This window comes from Antedon mediterranea, chromosome 10, assembly GCF_964355755.1.
Source record: "Antedon mediterranea chromosome 10, ecAntMedi1.1, whole genome shotgun sequence".
NCBI lineage: Eukaryota > Metazoa > Echinodermata > Crinoidea > Comatulida > Antedonidae > Antedon > Antedon mediterranea.
In genome coordinates, this window is record NC_092679.1 from 8,328,532 (window position 1) to 8,353,694 (window position 25,163).

Here is a 25,163-nt window from a genome sequence, read left to right on the forward strand (position 1 = left end):
TAATACGTGTGGCGTATATTGCGTGCGCTACACATGCTTTGCGTTCTACACTTCCCGTCGAAGCGCGAATTCAAAACGAGCAAGTACGTTAATGCAAATGTTCACTAAACTCTGTTGTTATGCAAATGAGTAGAATGGTGACATCCGATAACGTTCATGTGCTCGTGCGAAATTTCCTAATAATTCGTAGCCTAAACAATAAATTATTGTTTGTAAACTTGTAAACCATTGTTTCAGCCCTTCGCTTTATTAAAAATTTACAGAACGCGACTTTAAATACTAACAATTTAGACAACAGAATCGTCCCACATATTAAATTGTTATTTTAAAGAATTCATTGCTACCTTAATCAATCAAGCAACTGCACACGGAAACCAGCTTTCCCAGCAAATCAATGTATGGCTTCTTGCGCTTTATGGTTATATCTGTGGTATCAAGTTCAAGAGAAGTACACATTTCTTGCAACATTGGCAAAGAGAATCTGGAGAGTTTTTCTTGAGCTTTCAGTTCACAAATATTATGCATTTCAAACATTATTGGATGCTGCAAGCCTATTGTGTCCAGTACGGTTTGCGACAAAAGTTGAATTTCTCTTTCCTTTTCCGTTTTTGAATCATCTCCATTTTCTTCGACTTTGTCACCATCATCTTCGTCATCATCATCATCATGAACGACTGCATCTGTCCTCCTTTTTTTAGCCAAGTGTGAGAAATACTTGCAATCTGCTGTGCTGTTAAAAATTCAGTCTTGCTAAATAGATGTGAACCATCGCTGTGCCTGGCCCCGATCTCATCTCTCGTGAGACATCACATGGATCAGCTTTCTGTCCCGTCTGCTCTCCAGCGTCAGAAACATCAATAAGGTAGGTTTTCTGTGGTACAGAAAATCGGGTGTTTTTGCAGAGGACTTTAACGCCCAGTCCATTTGCAGTTTGGGGCCAATGTCAAACCGTGGCAAATTGTTGGTTCTTGTTGGTTCTGGATTTTTAGAAGTACCCTCTCTCCTAGTTGTGTTGCGTATAATTTCATTGCCCTGTCATAAAGTGTTTCATGTTCTAGTGCGTTCTTGTGATTTTCATAATCTAAGTGTTTCTCTAGGGAAGAGTACCTCTGATATGACCTAATGCAACCTTGTTCGCGACAAAAGAACAGTTTGCTGGGGGTGCCAGGACTTTCTTCACTTTCTATTTGGTCGTCGTCGTTTATATCCGCTTGTTCTTCATGAGATGTCTTGGCTTATATTCTTGCTTTTACTGCAATAAATGATACTTGATTTATTTTGATCAGACGTTGTATCTTGGTTATGAATTGAATTGGGTAGCTTCAAGGGCACACAGAATTTACTCAAAAGTAGATTTTGTCCTGCACCAATAGCATACACGCCATCCACACCTTCATGGACCTGCTTCCATACTCTATGTTGTTGATGTGACTCACGCCTTTCCATTTTCCTGTTGCACAAATAGTACCACTCACTATCGATGCCCGTAAACCTAAACATGTACTGTATCTGTGTGCAGAGATTTCCTTCTGGCATGCTTGTAAAGGTAGGACTTCAGTGCTCTGTTTGCGGTCTTTTCTATCGAATCCACAAGCTCCGCCGACAACCGATTTAAAAGAACATGAAATCTCCATTTTGTTTGTTTTCTTATATATAAGAATTATTTTCAACACGTCTTTACATTGTAAGACTTAAACTAAAATGGATAACAAATCAGTTCCGTTGTCAACGTCAATGAAGATATCGTTATCTATCGAATATACGCAGTAAAGTGTTTTGTCTACTGTGGTTAATGTTTTGAAACATTCTCGTTGAGTAAGTTCGACCAGGTTCGACAAACAGGAAAACGATAACAAGTTAAAAGAAATTTGTTTTTCAGTTTTATCCTATAAACTATGAGAGGATGGAATAATTTATAATAATGTGGTTTGACAAAGAATAAGCGAGTGATTTTTAGTTAATTGCTTAATTTCGTATATTGGTTAGTAATTGAAATTTTACCAGAAACGTATTTTTAGTTTGTGTTTAAATTACAACTTAATTCAAAATTTATCTTTCAAGTTTGTTTCTCGTAATAAAAGTTTGGCTTAAAGCCACTTGGATTGCTAAATAGAGAACAATAGGTACATCTGATTGATCTTGCCGACAGATAAAATCTTTGAATTTCTTACAACTTTGTGGCTCTGGCGCGGAGCGGAAAATAGTTTCCCCAATTTTTTTTTTACTTGACTCATAAATATTAGTATCTAAACTTTAGATTCATGACTTTTTTATTTAAAAAAAATTCGTCGCACATGAAAAAAAACGCGTCTGGTTTTACCCTACTTTTTAAGAGTTTTATATATGCTAATTAGTAATTAATTAGTCAAAATCTTAAAATTTCATAAAATTTTTTGAAACTTTACTAAATTATTGTCAAGATGCTAGTTAACGTAAGTGTAAAATATTAAAACGCTAGGTTGCTACGTTTGGCTTCAAGAGGCTGTTAAAATTAATGTAAATTATACACCAAAAATTAACAAAATTGGCTGAAAATCGTTATTTTTCGATTTTCTCGAAAACTAAGCAATATTTTACCAAACAATCTACACATCAGGTTTACTTACATCAAGGTCTACCAATGTGCAAAATATGAGCCAATTCGAAATTTTGACCCTTGCCACCTAATGTTTGATTTTTAGTGACTGGCTCTCTTAAATTGTTTGTATTATTACTCTAATGGATAATTTTGACGATAAAAGACACTAACAATGTCATCTCGTACACTTTATTATTGTTTTGGATTCTATTTTTTTTATAGGGACAGTCTATGATGTAAGCCACTATAATGCATTATTACGTGTATATTTACAAAACGAACATAAATTCCTACCTCAAAATTTCCTGGCAAAAATGGAAGCAAGTGGAATAGAACCAAATCGTGTAAGTTTTAGTTTAACATTTTTTTTTTTAGAAAATGCAAGAACTTTATTGGTCAAATGTTTTGCCCTACTCACATAATTTGTACTTTATACTAAGTACACTGAGAGCTAGTTCATTGTTTCCATGTTCATTCGCTCTCACTAGGTATCCTAATGAAGCGGATTTTCGTTACGGTGATTCGAACACGTTCATGAAATTTAAATTAAATTTTTTTTTAAAGTTAAAAATATACTATTTCTTATGTACCCATGTAAATAAAAATTACATAAAGGGTTTAATAGAAAACGCAAGTTAAAAAGGAGGGCAAGGAGTAATTTTTGTTGCAAGTTATCAGGCTTTAAATATTCTTTATTTTGATATGTAAATCGGTTATCATTATGTGCATCCGCCTCAAATAAAGTCTGTCTCATTATCAAAATCTGGCTAATTTAGAAGCTAATTTATATTTCTGTTTGATAAACCACATTGTTTTATTTGACTTTGCATGGCCGTTGTGCCAACAAGAACAACCCCTGAAAAAAATAATCCCTACCGAAAAAGTTCATTTTCTTTGTGTTCTCAGCTTATTACTGGTTGAATTAGACCGATACCTGGCGACAAAGGCGTATCCCCTTACTTTGGTTTGGTTTTTTTTTGCCATGGTTTGAATCCCTTTTATCGTATTAGTTTATGAAGTTTAGGTTTCACAACATTAGGGCGCTATATAAATCCAGGATCCATTAAAATGAAATGTTGATCAATACATCAGCTGATATAAAGTCATTTTTTACTGCAAAAACAGAATCGCTATCTTATAAACCGTCTATGTTAAAGGACAACCTTTAACCTTTCTGATGATAAATAAAAAAATGTTTAAGCTAAGAAAATAATTTGGTTTAATAAGCAAAAATAAACGTTTTAATCAAAATTTAGGAATGAAAGGAGATCTTAAAATGTCATTGTTTCTCGGTAGTGATTGATTCCATTGAAGTCTTACTAGGATTGCTAGTTTCTGTATTTCCAAACAAGGTATTAGAATTCATAAAACATTTATTGCTCCACCAACAACTCAGTTGCATAGGTATGACCGAGTATCTTATTTTAACGTACAATCTGGTGATTTCAACTCTACTTTTATACAGAATATAAAAGGCCAATTTAAAGGGTATTAATCACGTCAGTCAATGATATTTGCGTATATATCCCAAAGAGTTAATAGTTATAATACAAAAGGAATTAGCTGTGTGGCTCTTCGCGTTATTAAATTGTTAAGGGTTCGGAACCAGGAATTTTTGCAAACCTTCAAGCAATATGTAATATCTTCTAATCTGAAACAAACAATTTGCAAAATAAGATTGAGGTTCTCCATTTTCCTATTAAATAACAGTTTAAATTAAATCTGTCTTTTTTTTAGGTTACATATCAACGTTTGATTGCAGCATATTGTCAAATGGGAGATATTGAGGGTGCCACCAAAATTTTAGAGTTTATGAAGTCAAAAGATCTTCCTGTTACAGAAGGTGTTTTTAATTCATTGATAGAAGGCCATGCAAAAGTTGGGTAAGTTTAAAATGAGTATTTGAAACAATGTAAGTTTGTTTTTAAGACGTCATCATCATTCTACACATCAAAACCTGTCTGACTTGCACATTTCTAGTAAATAAGCCAATCTAATTTGTAAATATAATTAGCTAGTCAATGGACATCTGAATTACTGTGACCAGTCGGACACTTTTTGTCACTTTTGACACTTGTTATCGCATATTAATGAAGAGTGAAAATAAAGGCGAGTAAATATAAAAATAAATAAATAAAAAAAAAAGTTAAAGTTAAGCCAACAGTGTTTATCCATGTCCATTACATAATAAACTAGAAATAAACTAAAATGAACTAGGCCACTCTGAGAGAAAACTTTGCTCTGCTACCGGTATAACACTGTTGTTTCAAAATTCGAATCGTCCATAATGACTATGGAAATTCGGCCTAATATTATGGACATACAGAAATGAAGATAAAATAAGGTACTACACGGAAATACAAACTATACGCAAATTATTAGAATTGACTTATTTTTCACATTTTTGTTTGTTATCCGCAATAAGCCCATATAGTATTTATTTTTACATAAAATGCAGAGTTTGTGACCGTAAATTAGATAGAAAAAACTTAGGGAAAAATACACACACTCTGAATCGCACACACCACACATCAATTTGATTTGTCTATTTACACAAACTTGGCCCAGAATGACAAGTGGAGAAATTATCCAGATGTTTTAATGTCCATTTAGTTCATAATTAAATCCCAACTTTGTGTAACCCACATTTTTAGTGTAAGAGGTTTCGTAGTGTAGTGGTTGTCAAGTCTGCTTTACACGCAGAAGGTCCCGGTTCGAGCCCTGGCGAAACCTATTTTTCTTTAACTTTATGGTGAAATATAAAAAAGGGAACCAGAGGGATGTAATATAATTATATATATTTATAATTAAGAAATCAACCTTTGTATTAGAATTCAACTAAGTTCACGAACTTGGCCCAGAAAGACCAGTGGAGAAATTATCCAGATGTTTTATTAATGTCCATTTAGTTCATAATTAAATCCCAAATATAAACAGTTTATTTGACCTCTCTAACCGTTCCCATCGTAAAACAATTAGATATTGACAGTTTTAAGCAGAGATTCGACAGGGCCAATTCATCATTGTAACCTCCCCAGATAAGATCAATCACTCCCACTTAAACACCCCTGGATTAACTTAGGACCAATCAGTAACCTCTGAGACGATGTAATGACATATGCTAATGAACCTGAGCCAATATACCCCCAAGTTTCAGAAGAGCCCAGACACACCTCACTTCACAGCCACTTCTTCAGAAGAACATCTACACTCACATCTCACCGACAGCAACACCGTATCCTCTGTTCCTTAGTTAGTTAATAGTTGCATCATTATTATTGTATCATCAAGTTGAAGTACTGTATTATTGAATAAACAATATATGTGTTACTACAGTCAAGCAAGTAGAGTCTTCATTACAAGTCAGAAACCTCATAACACTATATTACAATATGTGTTACAAAGTTATAGGCCTCACAGCACCTTGCTGCTCGATGATGACAATTTAATAATGATGTTTTTTTTCAATTCTCATCACAAAAAGAATTAATAAGTCGTGTGAGTAGCTATTAGTAGGTATCCCAATGAAAGCGCACAGAGGGGTATCACTTTTGAAATATTGACGAAATTCGAAAAAGTAGTATGACTTTGATGTTAAATAAATCGTATTCGATCTTAATTAATACTTACAAAATTTATATTGTTTGAAAGTACTTGTTTTAATCTATGTATAAGTGTGTTTATAATTAAAATTAATGAATTAGTTGCCGAGAAAATGCGATTTTAAAACGGTTCTAAAATCCCGTCGAGCCGATTTCCGCGCGTTGAAAACCTCATCGGAAAATCCCCATCAGTTTTCAAAACACGATCGCACGATTACCATTGGAGCTAGCGGATTAATTTTTGTTGTATGTTATCAGGCTTTAAATAAGCTTTAATTTGATAAGAAAATCGTCTTCTATAAATAGGTTTTTCGTAACGAAAAGTCAATTTTTGTGACAAAAATCCAATTTTGATTCACCGTTTATGGAAAAATATTATGGATTTTGGTATTAAATTATAGCTAAATCTACATTGAAATCGATAAAACATAGTTTACAAACGTATTGTGCATGGTAATTGTGCGAACTACATTTTAAAATGGTGCATGAGGCGTAAATCCCGTTCAAAATTTTAAAGATCCAACCATTATAATCCGGTGAATATTGTAGTGAGTAAAATATTGTACTCTAAAATACGCGCGTGTTTGTTGTGGCGTTTTCCGTTAAATACATTAATGCACCCTATCAGCGAATGGTACGTTCTATATTTTGAACACGTTGTTTAGTTTTCCTCGCTCGAGTTCGACCGGCTCGACGCGAGATGTGTGACAGCAGCGATGTCGGAGATTGACATGTCCTTTTCCGTCGTAGAATATCTGGTTTTACACATTAATTTAACAACTTCAAATTGATGTAATGTGCGGAAGATTTATTATGCAAGTATACAATGCAAATGCGTTAGGTTAAAATGTACCGAGGAAATTTATTAAGCTAATTTACCAACGTTACATTTGACTCTGTATACGGCGGCCGAAAGTCATTAACTGCGACCGAAATACTTTAACTGGAGCGACTACTGATCGCGAGTAAGCCGTGACTTGGCCTAAACTTTAGCTCCGTATTTCAATTTAATAACGTAATAATACGAAAATAAAACAATTTTTATAATGTTATATATACTATTCAGGTAAACAATTAATTGTTTTAATTAACATTGATTATTTTAAATGAGTTTATTTTGACCCATATTGTGCGTTTGCATATCTTACTTAGCAGCCCGGCTTAGATTTGGTGTCATAATCATATGGGCCTAAAATCTTGTTTTACGTATTCAAAAGTTATATATAATAGTATTTATGATTGAAATTATAAATATAAAGTATATTAAAATATTCTAATAATTATACTTACCGAAAATTAGTGTAAAAGAAAGGAAACAGTACACACCGTTTTTAACATACTTTTTCATGTTTTTTTTTTATAATTTTAAATTTCACCATTAAAAAAATTTTTTTTTTCATATACACATCTAAAATATATTTATTAATGAAATATACACTACATTCTAACAAGTACAAAAAAAATTAAATGAATTAGTACAGTAGTTCAAAAGTTACAGATCATTGAAAAATTGCAGTTTTTTCATTTTTTAGGGAATTCCAGCAAAAATGGGCGTTAAATGCTTTCCTACCACTTTGCGGACCAATAATTTAAAAAATAGGTTTCGTTGAGGCTCCAAAAAAAATAGAGTTGTACAACTCTGTGATATCTATAGGTTTAACAAAATTCAAAACTTTTAACTAATTATTGTAAAAGTTATAACCTTTTAAAAATGCTTCCAATTTCAACTGCAAAAAACACCATTTTTAGGCAAAAAATCGTATATTTTTTTACCACTTTAAATAACCATAACTTTAGAACGGGTAATCGGATTTCAATCATTTAAATTGCAAAATGCTAATTACATTAAGTTCTTTATGGTTAATTGAAAGAAAATGTAAAAAAATTAATCTGAATTTTTTCATTGGGATACCTACTATTAGTCCAAGTGAAAAAAATATATATATTTACTTCACAGGCAAAAATATTACTTGTTTACTTCAGTTGTGAACCTGTTATAACACTTAGAAATTAGGGTTATGTATTACAACCAGTTGTGTGGGGCCTTATTTTATTTGTATTTAGTTCATGCTTTTCTGCTGTATGTTTATTATTTACAAATGTATACTAAAAATGAATAATAATATGCTTGACATGACATTTTTTTTTCAATTAGAGATATGAAAAGTGCCAGAGGAATTCTTGATGTAATGAGGTAAGATACAGCCTACAGACCTTAAAATAAATGTTCATAAACTATATAGCTTCATTTCCTTTTCTCATGGTGGGTGTTTTGTTGGGAAAGAAGGGGCGGATTGCAATATAAAGACTTTGTCTTAGGCTTAGATCTAAGCCTAAGACCCCTCGCGAAAGTCTTAGCTAAGCCTCTCAGCAAAGTCGATTGCAATATCGCGGTCTAAGTTAAGCCTGATAGAAAACCCTAGTTACCACCGTTGAGGGCATTATTTGTGTGTACAAAAATAATAAAAGCTATCGTAAATAGATAAACGCCCTCAAGCTATAGACAAAATAACACGTGGGTAAAACTCGCGCGAGAAAGTGCTATCAATCATTAAATGACTTTCTAACAACCAATAACAACACGCCATTTACTACTGTACAAAAAAGGGATGATTTATGAATATTTATGAGACCCCGCAACCGTGTACATTGCACGTGTGGATTTTAATAAGGAGGTGTGTGTAGCGAAATATTAGAACGAAATCGAAACACATTTTTATACCACTGACGGCTGAATATTAATTACATTTACTGTAGTAAGTTTTATATTGTTTATTGCTACTACTTTACTCTAGCTAGGCCTAGGCTCCTCTCTCTAGGCCTAGCTAGTAGTATTATTAGTAGTACTGTACTGCATATAATAATTAATAGTATACAGCCCGTGGCCTAGCTAGGCGGGCCTAATTAATTAGTGTAGGCCTAACCTTTCATTCAAGATTAAATTCCACTTTTGCATGTGTAGCCGGCAAATGTACTAATCTAGCCTGTAAGAGTATATAGGCCTAGACCTATAATAATAGACTGACCAATTAATAATATTTCACATTATATATATACTGTAATACGATAATAGAGTATACCTAGGCCTAGACTATATAATATTTATTATAATTTATATGCTTTCCTTTTCAGACAAAGGTGTATGAGGCCTACTTCAACAAGTTCAACAGTCGGAGAATATATAAAGATGGAAAACAACGAATTATACTAGGCCTAGTAGGCGAGACCAAGGCTCAGCTAGTAGTAGGATTTTTTACATAGGCCTACATCTGGATTTATATACTATTTCATCATGAAATTTGTGTGTAATTTTTTGCAGCAATTTACAACGATGATATTGCCAAAATGCTGTACGAAACAAACAAAGACTGAGAATCAAAATAATATTACTGCATGGCTGTGTACTAAATTGTACTGTAATAATATTATAGTACTAGTAGTAGTAGTGGTAGGCCTAGTAGTAGTAGGGCCTATATAGTAGCAAGTAATTACAGATTCATCATCAGCCTATGTTGACACTACACTACTACTAGGGCCTCCTAGGCCTAGCCTACAGAGTATTACAAAACATGGATATATATTTAATGGAATGGGAAAGCTAAGCAGTAAATAAAAGAATTAAGGTATGCATGTTATTTGACATTGTTAATTGGTTTAAACTAATATTAATAATAATATTCATAATATTAATAATGATGTGTTCTACTTGCGGTTGTTTTTTAATGTTTTTCTAACAAGTTTAATTTATACACCACTACCTACCTCCTCCCTCCCTTATAAATTATTATTAGATAGTAGGCCTAGTTGTTGATGTTTATTTAATATTGGTTAACTCCTTTTTGTTTGAATTTGTAATTTTGTAATATATTGTTCCATATGGACAGTTCTGTCTGAAATAAAGTTGAATTGAAATTGAATTGATTGGTATTGTATTTTTGTTTTAGATTCATGCTAAAGAATTTTAGTACTAGCATTATACTTATACTATTGTATTGTTTCCATGGGGCCTTTATATTTAAGGTTAACAATTTTAATTTATACAGTATTTGTTTGCGTAAAAAAATATTAGGATGCAGAATATTTCATTATTTAATTAAAATAAAAGCAATTCTGCTTAAATAACGTATACAATTTTATAATAATAATCATTGTTATTATTTAAATATTATTTATAATTTTAATATAATGACTACCTAGGAGTAGGAGTACAGTAAGAATTGAATATATTTTGTTTAAATCACTGAAATACTAATTCTATCATTTTTAAATCAAAACAACTTTGTATACTGAACTTCGTAGTAGTAGTACTAACTACAGTAATATTAATAAAGAGGCCTAAACCGTAGCCAGGCCAAATTAAATAGCCTAGCTACTTTGTTTACATTTCCTAGCCTAAACTTAACTAGCCTATCTATAGGCCTAGCCGGTCAGTATTTAGTTGAGTAGGCCTAGTCTAGTGATCGTCTATGTTTACATTTATTTAAATTTATATCACTATTTGGTTAATTTGATGAATAAATCATTGTGGGAGATCCGCATTATATATTAATTATTAAGATTTAAAAAAATGAAAAGACTATTGATTGTACTATGTTACGGTATCGCGCGGGGATTTTCCCTTCGTTTTATCGTCTGAAACTACTGACAAACGACTCGGTAGTTAATAGGCCTAGTTGTAGTTATAGTAAAACGCGACGATGGACAGCAAACGTAGGCCGACGTTCACCGAAACTGAAAAAATATGCCTTATTGAAGCTTTTTCATTCAAGAAAGATATTTTGAACTCAAAATTTTCGTCTCGAGTTTCGTTGCACTCAAAGGCTGAGGCATGGAAAGAGGTTTTAAGTACCGTAAATGCCGTAAATGGGGAGGTCAATCGAACCGTCGACGAAATTAAAAAAAAATGGAAAAATTTATTGGCAGATGCCAAAAAAGACTTGAATCGTCAAAAAAATCCTCCTACTGGAGGGGGTCCACCATTTGTTATGCCAAAATGTAGTGAGATGGTTATCATGGTCTACGGTGGGGAAGACTCCAGTTTGTTTGCTGGTTTATCCAGTGGAGTGGAAAGTTCAATTGGGAGTCGGTCAGCACTATCATCAGCTGCAGGTGCGTATTTTTTTTAAAATCGGCTATTCATAAGCCTAGAGGTCCTAGGCCTATTTGTTATGAATTTGGTCACAGGTGTACTAATTCAAATTGTAAATTCAAGGCCTATGTATTGCAAACATTGTTAACATAGTTGTAAACAATAATAATATTAATTTTAAATATTTTTTATACAATAGCAAATGACAATAATAAATGGAGTTTCATTTATTTTAAGGACCATCATCATTATTAGAGCTTCCTACAAATATTCCCTCGACATCTCAAGAACCAGCAGAGCCGAAGAGGAAAAGAACAAAACATGGTGATGATGATGACGCATACCAATCTTTTTTAAAGTGGCAGACGGTATTAGCTAAGCAGAAAGTTGAGAAAATTGAACTGGAGAAAATAAAAATACATGAAGAGGCTAAATACTACAAAGTTGCCACACAAAAGTGTGAACTAGAGCTAGCTGTATTGCAGTCTCAGGTTACAGTTGTTGAAGAATAATTGGTGTTTACAAATAATTTTAAAATATATTTAAAGATGTATTGTCCCTTTGACTAATCCCAAAAAAATAAAAAATAAAAGATTTCGAAAAAAGGTGGGTCATTTTGAAGTATCATAATAGTTATTAACTATCACCAAAAATTTGTCGAAAAAAAAATCATTTAACTAAAATACATACGTTTTTTTGTTTAAAAAATAACTTTGACTTCCAGTCAAAGTTTTCCATCAAAACATATCCCATAATGAAACGCGCTTGTTTCGCTACTCTGTATGCATATTTCATAACACTTCTGAAAATACCTTCTCAACTGTGACGAGTTGTAAATAATCCTAATTAGCATATGCATACTCGTGGTTTGAAATCTTTGTTTACTTTCGCTCGCGACGATTTACCAGACGAAATGTTATCAAACTAATTTACCTGTTAATTACATAAACTTATTGTTTTTGGCTCAAATTTTCGACTTAAAGTGAATAACTTTAATATTACTTTGATATGGCCAATTTAAATTTAGAATATTTTGACCTTCATTTTTTTGTGTTTCAAGGGACAATACATCTTTAATATATACAATTTAGATATATTTAATGAATAATTCATTAAATTTCAATTGGTGTTTACAAATAATTAATATATTATTCATATTGTATATCAATTACAATTTATATACAATTTAGATATATTTAATGAATAATTCATTAAATTTCAATTGCTGTTTACAAATAATTAATATATTATTCATATTGTATATCAATTACAATTTATATACAATTTAGATATATTTAATGAATAATTCATTAAATTTCAATTGGTGTTTACAAATAATTAATAAATTATTCATATTGTATATCAATTACAATTTATATACAATTTAGATATATTTAATGAATAATTCATTAAATTTCAATTGGTGTTTACAAATAATTAATATATTATTTATATTGTAGATAAATTACAATTTATATACACTTTAGATATATTTAATGAATAATTCATTAAATTTCAATTGGTGTTTACAAATAATTAATATATTATTCATATTGTATATCAATTACAATTTATATACAATTTAGATATATTTAATGAATAATTCATTAAATTTCAATTGCTGTTTACAAATAATTAATATATTATTCATATTGTATATCTATATATAAATTTACGTAAGGGCAAAATTCGGTAAATCTCGGTTTATTTCTACAATTTTTACTCGATGGTATATAAAGTTGGTTCATACTTTCGGTACTGATTTTAACCATCTGATGTAACCCTGTTTACTAATTAAATTGAGTTAGGTAATTAGTTATTGACGATTAAAACGAATTTAGGTTCAACGATTTGCCCCAAATAGGGGTGTTTTCCGATCGTGGTATACACTGTCTAATGGATGTCCATCTTGAAAAATACCCGCCACAAAAATACGAGGAGGCTTCGCATTTTCCTATCTCCTCCTACGATAATTGTTTTTAATAGCTGAAAACTGGTTGAACAGCTAGAGTACAGCATCATAATGTTGAAGACAGGCCGATTTTCTTAAAAAAATACTATTTTGATAGATTTAATATACGATTATACAAATGTATTGATTTGCGATGAATGGAACATTCCAATCTCTGTTTCACAAGTGTCTATTCCCTCAGGCGTCGTAAAGGCAAGTACAGTACTGTATACTCGAAATTCGATCCATTTTTGTTTTCAATCTGTGCTGCAGAGGTTGGATATAATTTTTTTTTAAACGGATAATGAGCTAGCGTTTTCACTCGCCGTATATTATGTACAAATCTTTATTATTGCAGTTAAACCACCCACATCATCACCTTTCCCTCACTGGCATGAGTAGCGTTGTAAAACCAGTAGAGAATAGGCCTACGGTACATCACATGCCCTAAACGCAGAACAACTTTGGTGGGTAGGGTAGGAACCAACTTTTATGAATTGGCTCTAAGAAACAATTGAAAACCATTAGGCCTACTAATTAAGTTGAGTTAGATAATTTAATATTTATTGACGATTAAATCGAAGTTATGATTTTCCCCGAATAGAGGTGGTTTTCACAAATTGTTTTACATTATATTATAAACATATACACGTCGTAGTGATGTATCGTTACATGTGCTGTAGCCTACTATTTCAATCGACTAGGACGGTGATAGTTTCAACAAAGTATTACATCGCAATGTTTTACTGTGCTTCGCATTTTCCTATCTCCTCCTACGATAATTGTTTTTAATAGCTGAAAACCGGTTGAACAGCTAGAGTACAGCATCATAATGTTGAAGACAGGCCGATTTTCTTTAAAAAATACTATTTTGATAGATTTAATATACGATTATACAAATGTATTGATTTGCGATGAATGGAACATCCCAATCTCTCAGTCTGCCAGAGTTTGGTTTAACACAAGTAGGTAAATTTATGAGCCCTTGGTTTAACACATAGGGTAGGTAAATATATGGGTCCTTTGAGAATAAACTTGCAATACTTTGACAATACTATAAATTACCTATTAACTATTTTTGGTCCACATTTGAATCGAGCATTTCTTACTGTGAATGTTCGTACTGTTAGATGTAATATAAAATATATACAAATAAACTTTCTTACTGAGATTGTGGATAGGCTTTACTGTTAGATATACAAATAAACTTTATACTGGCAGTTCATTCTCAACGTTTGTATTAATTAATAATTACCAAAAATATAAACGTCGTAGTGGTGTATCGTGACATGTACTTTAATATTTCAATCGATTATGACAGTGACAGTTTTAACAAAGTATTAAATCGCAAATGTTTTACTGTATTTAGAGGTATATTATTTATAGGCCTATAAAACATGAAAAAAAATATTTCGTTACTGAGTGGATAAAGAATATATTTAAAAATTGTTCCTCTTTGTACCTATCCGCTTTCCCATCCCTCAACCCTAATGTTACATAAAAACACAAATTGGGTTTCTTTAAATGAGTCCAAATCAAAAATTTGGACTCATTTTGTGATAAGTTTCTCCTTCGGAAGGTGCTAATTTTAGTTGACTACATAAATCATCGTGTCTTTTTATTCGTTTCTGTAAACGATAATGTATTATAGTCCTGCGGTACGTACATTTGAAATCGCCAGTTTTGTTACGCTGAAATTACTGACGTGTATTCGAGAACCATCTGTGGGCACGACCTAGATGGTACGCGAGCGAAGCGAGCGTACCATCTAGTCAATTACAATTTATATACAATTTAGATATATTTAATGAATAATTCATTAAATTTCAATTGCTGTTTACAAATAATTAATATATTATTCATATTGTATATCAATTACAATTTATATACAATTTAGATATATTTAATGAATAATTCATTAAATTTCAATTGCTGTTTACAAATAATTAATATATTATTCATATTGTATATCAATTACAATTTATATACAATTTAGATATATTTAATGAATAATTCATTAAATTTCAATTGCTGTTTACAAATAATTAATATATTATTCATATTGTATATCAATTACAATTTATATACAATTTAGATATATTTAATGAATAATTCATTAAATTTCAATTGCTGTTTACAAATAATTTAAAAATATTTAATATATAATTTACAATTTATATACAATTTAGATATATTTAATGAATAATTCATTAAATTTCAATTGCTGTTTACAAATAATTTAAAAATATTTAATATATAATTTACAATTTATATGCAATTTAGATATATTTAATGAATAATTCATTAAATTTCAATTGCTGTTTACAAATAATTTAAAAATATTTAATATATAATTTACAATTTATATACAATTTAGATATATTTAATAAATAATTCATTAAATTTCAATTGGTGTTTACAAATAATTTAAAAATATTGAATATATTTAATACCTGTATTTAATATGTACAATGATGATGCTGTTATGACAGCACCATAATTAATTTAAATAAAAATTGAATCTTATTTATACAGTATAAACGTTTTTTACAAAACAAAATTTAATTAGCAATTTCATTTGCAACCATCTGCCTGATTGCACGTCCATTGTTGTCTTCAATGTGTTCATTGCGCTGCCCTGCATCCCCTATATCAATATCCTCTTCATTTTCAATTTCTGGTAAACCTAAATTACGGGCCATATTATGAAGGACCATTGTTGCTGCTACCACAGCGCAGGTTCTGTGAGGCTGCATACGGTTTTCTTCGTGCATGCACCGAAACCGCCTTTTCCATGCACCTATTGTCCTCTCGACAATACTTCTTGTTATGGAATGTACATTGTTATACCTTCGTTCTTCGCGAGTAATTGGATTTATAAACGGTGTCAACAGAAATGGCCGTAACGCATACCCAGAATCCCCCAACAAATATCCTTCTGGCATTTCACCATTTTCAAATGCTACACCAAGACCACTCTCCCTAAAAATTCTGGAATCATGCGTTGAACCGGGCCAACGCACTACACAATTTGTGAATCGCATGTTTGCATCACAGACGACTTGGATGTTCAGGCTATGATATCCTTTTCTGTTCACATAAACAAATTCGTCGACTGTTGGAGCTTGTATCCGGACATGAGTGCCATCAACCGCTCCAATGACATTAGGGAAACCAGATATGTCATGAAATTTAATTTTTGTTTCCCTAATGCTTGCTGCATCCATCGGGAAAAACACATACTCATTCATATGTCTCTGTAAGGCCAGTGAAACTTGCCTTACAATTCGGCAAGCTGTCGATTCATGAATTCCTACAAACAAAGGAATACAAAATATTATAATCTTGAATTAACCTAAAGTATTAAATAACAATTGATAATAGAGAATAAATATGTGTAAATTTAATTTAGAAAAAGAAAAATGTAACTTAATTTATATATCAAAATTATAGATATTTTTACCATGATTTTATTTTTATTAAAAACTAAACTAAAAGATACAAAAAAACAAAAACAAGCAGCCTATTTACTAGTTGGCTTGTTGACTCCGCTCACTCACCATACCGCCGCCGTGCAGCGAGTGAATGTTTTTAAATGGGTAAAGGTGCGAGAGTAAACTAGCGCCGGCGCGATAGTCATAGTCTAGCTAGGCCTAGGTATAAATAATTATAATTTACTAATTTTATACCTTCATTATTATCACTTAAAACTAAACAATATTATTATTGTAGTTGTGCTAATTATTAATATTAATACTTACCAGAAAGATCGCCGGAAATGTTATGCATTGATCCACTTGCATAAAATCTAAGTGCTGTGCACACTTGGAGGACCGGTGGCACTGCATTATTCCTATTCGTTACATTCAAATCAATTGCTAGATTATCGCTAAGCGTCATTATACTTTGCCGGTTGAACCGAAATTTTCTATATAATTCGTTGTCATATTTATCAAGCGGATGCAATCTATCGCGAAAAATACGACCTATTCTCTCGCGATAGTCTTGCACCGCGATAAAGTTCGCCATTTTTTTTGTCTTCGCGACGAATTCTAAGCCTGCTACGAGGAGGCTTAGAATCTAAGACCGCGAAACGTCCTCTCGTAGGCTTAGACTTTATATTGCAAGAGGCTTTATTCTAAGACCTCCATTGAGGGCGGTATAAAGCCTAGGCTTAAGTCTAAGACCGCGGTTAAGACCTTTATTGCAATCCGCCCAAGGATATTGTATGTCATTGTTTTGAAGCTTCTGGATCCAAAACATTGTTCCCTTAAGACTTTGACTGCCATTGCCAAACACGAGGTCTTTGTGTTTGGAAACACAAAGCTTGACTACCAAACACGGAGATATCCATTCCGTGTTTCTTTTTTTTTTTACGAAACCCTGTAGATAGGTTAGTTTTATTGGTATATACTGTAGTTCCCTAGGTATAATCCCACTCCCCCTTATACTGTATGTAGAATTTGTCCAAATTTGAGATGTACTGTAGGACTATACCCGGGGATTTCCCTGTACATGAATTTATAGGATAGGATATATAGGATATATTTAAAGGATATATTTATAGGATTGTTTTTTATCAAAATCTCAAAATTGATAAGTTGGCCGTTTTTAAGCCTTAGTATCTCGAGGACAGGATTGCGACTCTACGCCGCTTTTGACATTACGTGTACAGTCCCATTAGAGAATGTGTTCATTTTTACCAGAAGTTTTTAAAACTTCGGGTAAATGTCACTTAACCTCCTACTGTGACATGTGTTTATTTAAGTCCAACTTTGATAGGCAGGTCATTAAACTATTTGATCATCACCGAATTCTGCTAGTTTTTTCCTGACCATTGACCTTGCATACTGAAGAATGTACCTTGTCCTAATCAATCAATTACAAGAGAGCTAATAAAATCACAATGGTATAATAGGATTCAGGTAATTAATCACCTGCTTAGTTGATTTATCTGATAAGGATTTTGACCAAAAAGTTCTAATGGGGATGTACACCTAATTGAGGTGGACTGCCTCAAATATAAAAATCTCAGAATTTATTTTTTTGATACTACGCCGATTTTACTTCAATTGTTATCTTTACTAAACTTTGCTATTTTTTAAGAAGACTTGCATGCTTGACAAACAAAGAAATGCTGTATTCAGTATTTATTATTTGACTGATACTTTATTTCAGAAAAATTGGACTTGAGCCAAGTTTTGAAACACATTCTACTTTATTATGTGCATATGCCACCAATGGAGATATACAAGAGATTAAAAGTGTGAGTAGGCCTACAATACATTACAAATAATAACTAGACATGAACTACATCATCATCTACTTTATTATGTGCATATGCCACCAATGGAGATATACAAGAGATTAAAAGTGTGGGTACAATACATTACAAATAATAACTAGACATGAACTACATCATCCTCTACTTTATTATGTGCATATGCCACCAATGGAGATATACAAGAGATTAAAAGTGTGGGTACAATACATTACAAATAATAACTAGACATGAACTACATCATCATCTACTTTATTATGTGCATATGCCACCAATGGAGATATACAAGAGATTAAAAGTGTGGGTACAATACATTACAAATAATAACTAGACATGAACTACATCATCATCTACTTTATTATGTGCATATGCCTACAATGGAGATATACAAGAGATTAAAAGTGTGAGTACAATACATTACAAATAATAACTAGACATGAACTACATCATCATCTACTTTATTATGTGCATATGCCTACAATGGAGATATACAAGAGATTAAAAGTGTGGGTACAATACATTACAAATAATAACTAGACATGAACTACATCATCATCTACTTTATTATGTGCATATGCCACCAATGGAGATATACAAGAGATTAAAAGTGTGAGTACAATACATTACAAATAATAACTAGACATGAACTACATCATCATCTACTTTATTATGTGCATATGCCACCAATGGAGATATACAAGAGATTAAAAGTGTGGGTACAATACATTACAAATAATAAATAGACATGAACTACATCATCCTCTACTTTATTATGTGCATATGCCACCAATGGAGATATACAAGAGATTAAAAGTGTGAGTACAATACATTACAAATAATAACTAGACATGAACTACATCATCATCTACTTTATTATGTGCATATGCCTACAATGGAGATATACAAGAGATTAAAAGTGTGGGTACAATACATTACAAATAATAACTAGACATGAACTACATCATCCTCTACTTTATTATGTGCATATGCCTACAATGGAGATATACAAGAGATTAAAAGTGTGGGTACAATACATTACAAATAATAACTAGACATGAACTACATCATCATCTACTTTATTATGTGCATATGCCTACAATGGAGATATACAAGAGATTAAAAGTGTGGGTACAATACATTACAAATAATAAATAGACATGAACTACATCATCCTCTACTTTATTATGTGCATATGCCACCAATGGAGATATACAAGAGATTAAAAGTGTGAGTACAATACATTACAAATAATAACTAGACATGAACTCGGGGAATATTTAATAATGTTTAGAAGTCTAAGTCCACAGCGCTCTGATCTTCATGAAATAGCGCTATATAAATGTCGCATTTTAAATTTCGTGTTACCTCACGACATCAGAGGTAGCCGTGTGCGGTCGTTCTTAGCCGCCTATAGCGTCGACATTTTTTGCCGATCAATATGACACATATCTGGCCTAGATGCGTCAAAACTAGTAAAATTCAACATTTTACCTACCATATTAAAAACTCAAACTTTAATAAGCAATACATTATAAATAAATAAATAATAAACTGAAAGTTAGAAATGTATATTGATTTGCACGCACATTTCCACAAACGTAGAAATACTGCTAGTATAAACTCGCCGCCAAAGAAAGAGGCCTAAAAAGTGCTTGTAACACAAAATTTAAAATGCTATTTTTCAAACATTGCGATTATAAACAGAAAGTGAACATAACGATATTATCAGCAAAATATTCAACAGTAGTAAAATAAAGCAAGATGAACAACTCTAAATTATGTAAAAACGAAATTTATCGGGATGTACGAAAAAGCGGTGTTAAATCAATGCGTTCGAATAGGACAAGATGGCCGACCAAACATTGTTTGGATCCAGCGCAGTCAGTAGCGTAACATCATCACTTTTTCTCCCTATGTACTCTGACATTACTAAACACAGGATTAACCCCAATTCTTCTGCCCTCTGTCTTTTCATAAATTTTGTTGTGCTGGCCCTGAAATCCAAGTGACATTGAATAAGACATTTGTTAAAATTTTTTTAAATATTTTTTACATACAGACTTTAGATGAACTAAAGATGATTAATCAAGCCATACCAGATAAAGTTTACCTCAACATAGTTGATAGACTAGCTTGCAATGGCTATGAGAGAGAAGTTTCTGAGGTAAATTTATTATGTTATTGTTAAATGTTCACATATTGTATTCCCACATTTAAGGGCATACAGTGCATGATAAAATTAGGTATCCCAATGTAAGTGCATTGTATTGTGAATTCATGAAATTCTAAAAAGTGATAAGACTATAATGTTAAAATTAACTCTAAAAATTAACTCCGTTGCCTAAGTATCGTTCGCAATGATGTAGGCCAGCCTAGCTAGAGATATTGCATGACTGGTTAGCTCCCAATCTGGATTGAAGTCTGCTAGTGTGAACCAGGCCATAGTAGTTAGAATGTTGAAGTTAACTTTGAGTATTTAAGATTTTTAATTTAACTCTTTAGAGTTTTATTATAGTCTGCAATCTGCCTTTTTTTGGGTGCCGACTAGGCTGTGTGATATACCCATTTGCGTGGCTAGTCGGCACACTGGGAGTCGGCAAACTTGCCTAGAACCTTTCTAGTAAGGCCTGCCCTAGGCCCTGTAGCTGGATTCTAGCCTAGCCTAAACATTATTATTAATCTTCATATCTTCACAAGTTTCAGCAGTAATACAGCCATAACTATGCTAATAAAATTAAGGTTTTCAGTCTGTTATTCAGTTTGTTATTGGTGTAAGACTTATTTTAGTTATATTAATTGATGCAAATATCATATTTCTCTTGTGTTCTGTTTATTCTGCAGATTCTTGAAAATGTAAAGTTTATCGGTGGATCCCTACAAGGTAAACTTATTTAGCCTATGTTCAGGTCAAGTTTCTGAGCCATTTCGTATGTCGCAATTTGAGTGTTTACTGAAGAAAAATTGTAACATTTTTAAAGTACCATGTTTATATAGCTCCTCAGAATGAAATGAGATATGAATTCATATAAAAATGTTATCTATCGGATGTCATGAACTTGTTTTTTTTCACTTGAATTATATTTTCCAGCTTTTTATAATAATTAAAAACAAAATTAGACCATTTCCACATGAAATGACATCATACGAGCATGTTGAATTAGACAATTTGCGTGTGATTTATTTAAAATTTTACAAAATATTGTCAAAATCATGCCTATTTTTAATCTATTATAGCTCCTCTGCATCAACCGTGACCACAAACTTATAATGCAAGTAGATAAGTTGTAGATATGAATTCATGCAAAAAAAAAAAAGTATTATGCTTTTCATGAAATCTTTTTGACATTGAACATTTTTATTTATTTTCTAGAGGCTATCAACCTTATTATCTCCCTGCTTACTAAAGGACATGACAAGAGTGCATTTGTTATTGTGCGTCTTTTCACAAACTTGACCAATGATGTTACAGTTTTTCCTGGACAAGATATTAATCGCTGTAATTTTTTCATTGATCACATTGTTCAAATGAAGATGGTATAGTGCTTCATTGTAATATTTTTCCTTTCCAGAACCTTCTCTTTCACTAAAATATAAACAACAATTGCGTGAGCTAAACTTACTTTTTGTGAACCTAAAATAACATGATCAGCTTAAAGATGTATTTTCCGCCTGAAAAAATTTTTTGTTGAATATGCCATTTTAATGTAACATAATAGTTATCCACTTTGAACTAAAATTGGATTGAAAAAAAATGTATTTACCAAAAAAAATTGTATTTAAAAAAAAATTGATAAAATGCTCAAAATGACCTAAAATGTATAATTAGAAATTAATTTTGCTATATTACAGATAACTAATAAAAAGTCTGACTTTGTAGGCTAGGCAATCTATTTAAAAAAAAAACAGCCCAAAGTGAAACAAATTGCAAAATGGTCACAAATGATGAGGAGATCACACTTTGAACATCACAATGCTGTTCATTTTTACTATAACAATTAAAATGTCACGACTTTGTAGCACTAAATGATTAAACCAGCTATCATGTTTAAAGAAAGTTATAATATGAATAATGAATATTTTAACATCATGTATGGGTGTTCTATATAAATGTTTAAAATTCTTAAATACATCAGGAAATCTAGAAATTTAGAACATAATTGTCTTTGAAAATTAACTGTGTGTGCATCATCCTATACAGAGGATATTAAACTAAATGTCACGATTTGAAGTACAATTTGGAATGCCTATAAATCCTATTGAGAACATTTTAAAATTTAATTCAATTCTTTATTGCATATTTTTCTTTTCATCTTTTGATTGTGTACATTTTATTTAACTATAGCCACTGGATAAAGTTTGTATGTACATGGATGAACTAAAAGAACTTGGTCTTCATCAGTCACCATATATAATGGGTCTTCAGTGTTCTCTCAGACGGGGAGTAGAATATAAAGGTAACCTTTTTTGTATAATTTTCATATTTATTATAATAACTGTATATGTATGTCATGTCCTGAACAAACATTTTAAATCTAAAATGTTGTGTTCCACATACTTTAATTATTTTATTAGGTTTTAGATATTTTTTTTAGTTCCATTATTATTGGTTATCCGCATAACCCCTTGTTATTGTCAGGATCTTTTTTTTTTTTTCTTTAATCTTCTTTCTTTCCACGAATTTTGTTCGCAGCGTATCTCTAATTCTGGCCAACATAAGATTGTATAACTTTTTCATAAGATTGACCTGTAGCTGTAGATGTGCAGCCAAGCTTTTCGACGATGTTGGAGTTGCGCAGCGTAAGTTACGCGCGATTTTATGAATTTCAATGATTGATCATAGATTAAAAACCAAAAGGTGTTTTGTATTGAAACTTGTTAAAAATTTAAGTCATATTAACCGCAAACTTTCTATGGATTAAAAATGGCATGTTTCACAGAAAGTTACGCGCGCAACTCTAATCAACTTTCTATGCGTTTCAGGTCATTTTGAGCATGTCAACAATTTCCGCGTGAATACAAAATTGTACGCGCGCGTGTGCACGTAGCGCAGAAAACATCTTTTTTTGCGTGATTTATGTTTTTCCAGCCTTTTCTAGTAATTTTATCAACTTTTAAAACAATTTCGACCTAAAATCACGACATACGAGCACGTAGAATTAGACAATTTGCGCGCGTTTTTATGAAAAAGTTCAAAATTTTGTGAAAATTATGCCTTTTTTAAAACTGTAATAGATTCTAAACAACGTGGTGAACTTTTTTAAAATTACAGATTCTGGAAGTTGATAAGTTGTAGATATCGAATCATGCATCGATATGGCTAATTGGACATAGTGACGTCATCGTATAGCCACTCGAATATAAAATAGCGGATTTTTGTCTCTTTCGTCATAGCTCATCACATTTAATAGAGCGCATCTCTACTTAGGGGCCGTCCAAAAACCGCGATAACAAACCCTATTGCTTACTCAACCATGAAAGTGAACGTCTCTTGCGGTAATGAGGCAAAATCATTCAAGCTTGATTTTCTCGCGGAACTCATGAATATTAATTAATATCGCGAGACTCCCGGAAGCCTTACAATATCGCGGAACTCGCGGCAGTATTGCCGATACTAGGGAATATAGTGCTTGTTTGTATTAATAACGCTTTGCCAGCCAGGTATTACGGTAATTGATTTTTACAGAAGAACAAATTATATTTCAATATTGTTTACAATTATTATATCCATTCGTGTGTCTGATCTTGTTTTTGTTATTAATAAATATATAGATAATAATAAATGAAATGTGAGTGCCCTTCCCGAGTTTTACCACAATAAAAACCACTGAAGTAGATAGAAAATAATGTCAAGAAGATTTGTTTACACAACGACTCGGACGAGACGCAAACATCACCTGACTTCGTTGCAAGGGGATTTCTCTTGCTTGCAGAGGCCTCCCTCTTGTGTTTACATTTTTTAACGTTGTCGCCACATTGCCACGCCGCTAGCCTGGTAAAAACAACTACCAAGGTAGGCCTAGATTTATTATAAAATGCTTGCTTGTTAAACAATGATAGTCCCCTGTGTACAGTACAGAAAGAAAATAATAAATCACCATGTTTCAGATTACGACGCATTACACGCACTCCTAGCCTATCCTCCCACCGCCGATCCGATTGAGAACACATGCAATTCAATTCATTGGGAAAACAATTCAATTTGACGCACACGCACCCTCTGATAAGAAATTTCACACGGCGTCGTGTCGTGTACATACATCCTCCTCTCTTTCCACGTACGCACAAAAGATCTAGAAGGATCGTTGGAAAAACAATTCCTTTTGACGTACACGCACCCTCTGATAAGAAAATACCATGTGCGTTCCTGCATGGTGCAGTCCATTATACGTCTAAAATTAGGGGTGTCCACTTTTAGTAACAAAGTTAAAAACGCACCTCAATCCGAAGATCGTTGGAAGTATATTATATTTATATTTATTTATTTTTTTATTTTTATTTTTATTTAATTAACGAACGCGTTTTTACCGACCTCAAAGAAATGGTATAGTCCACAATACATGTGCAGAATTAATTCTAAACTAACAGAGAGAGAGGGGTCGGCGTCCGTCCGTGTTTTGAATTTTATATTAAAAAAAAGCTTTAGAAATCGAAACTCGGAAAAT

The 25,163-nt window shown here is 32.1% G+C and overlaps 2 protein-coding genes across 2 annotated transcripts in view; one reads left to right on the top strand and one right to left on the bottom strand.

The window, feature by feature from the left end:
• The window catches only part of LOC140060031 (leucine-rich PPR motif-containing protein, mitochondrial-like), a 138,533-nt gene that overhangs the window by 14,429 nt on the left and 98,941 nt on the right, over positions 1–25,163 (top strand). Inside the window, exons 4-11 of the mRNA XM_072106066.1 lie at positions 2,801–2,922; positions 4,316–4,461; positions 8,336–8,374; positions 18,399–18,486; positions 20,561–20,665; positions 21,343–21,382; positions 21,872–22,035; positions 22,844–22,955. Coding sequence (XP_071962167.1) covers positions 2,801–2,922; positions 4,316–4,461; positions 8,336–8,374; positions 18,399–18,486; positions 20,561–20,665; positions 21,343–21,382; positions 21,872–22,035; positions 22,844–22,955 — 816 coding nt within the window. The remainder of the gene's footprint in view (positions 1–2,800; positions 2,923–4,315; positions 4,462–8,335; positions 8,375–18,398; positions 18,487–20,560; positions 20,666–21,342; positions 21,383–21,871; positions 22,036–22,843; positions 22,956–25,163) is intronic.
• On the bottom strand, positions 15,782–17,161 carry LOC140060848 (putative nuclease HARBI1). The gene is made up of 2 exons (XM_072107208.1): positions 16,982–17,161; positions 15,782–16,533 (listed from the first exon to the last, which is right to left on the bottom strand). The coding sequence occupies exons 1-2, from the start codon at positions 17,118–17,120 to the stop codon at positions 15,782–15,784; spliced, it is 891 nt and encodes a 296-aa protein (XP_071963309.1). The 5' UTR covers positions 17,121–17,161.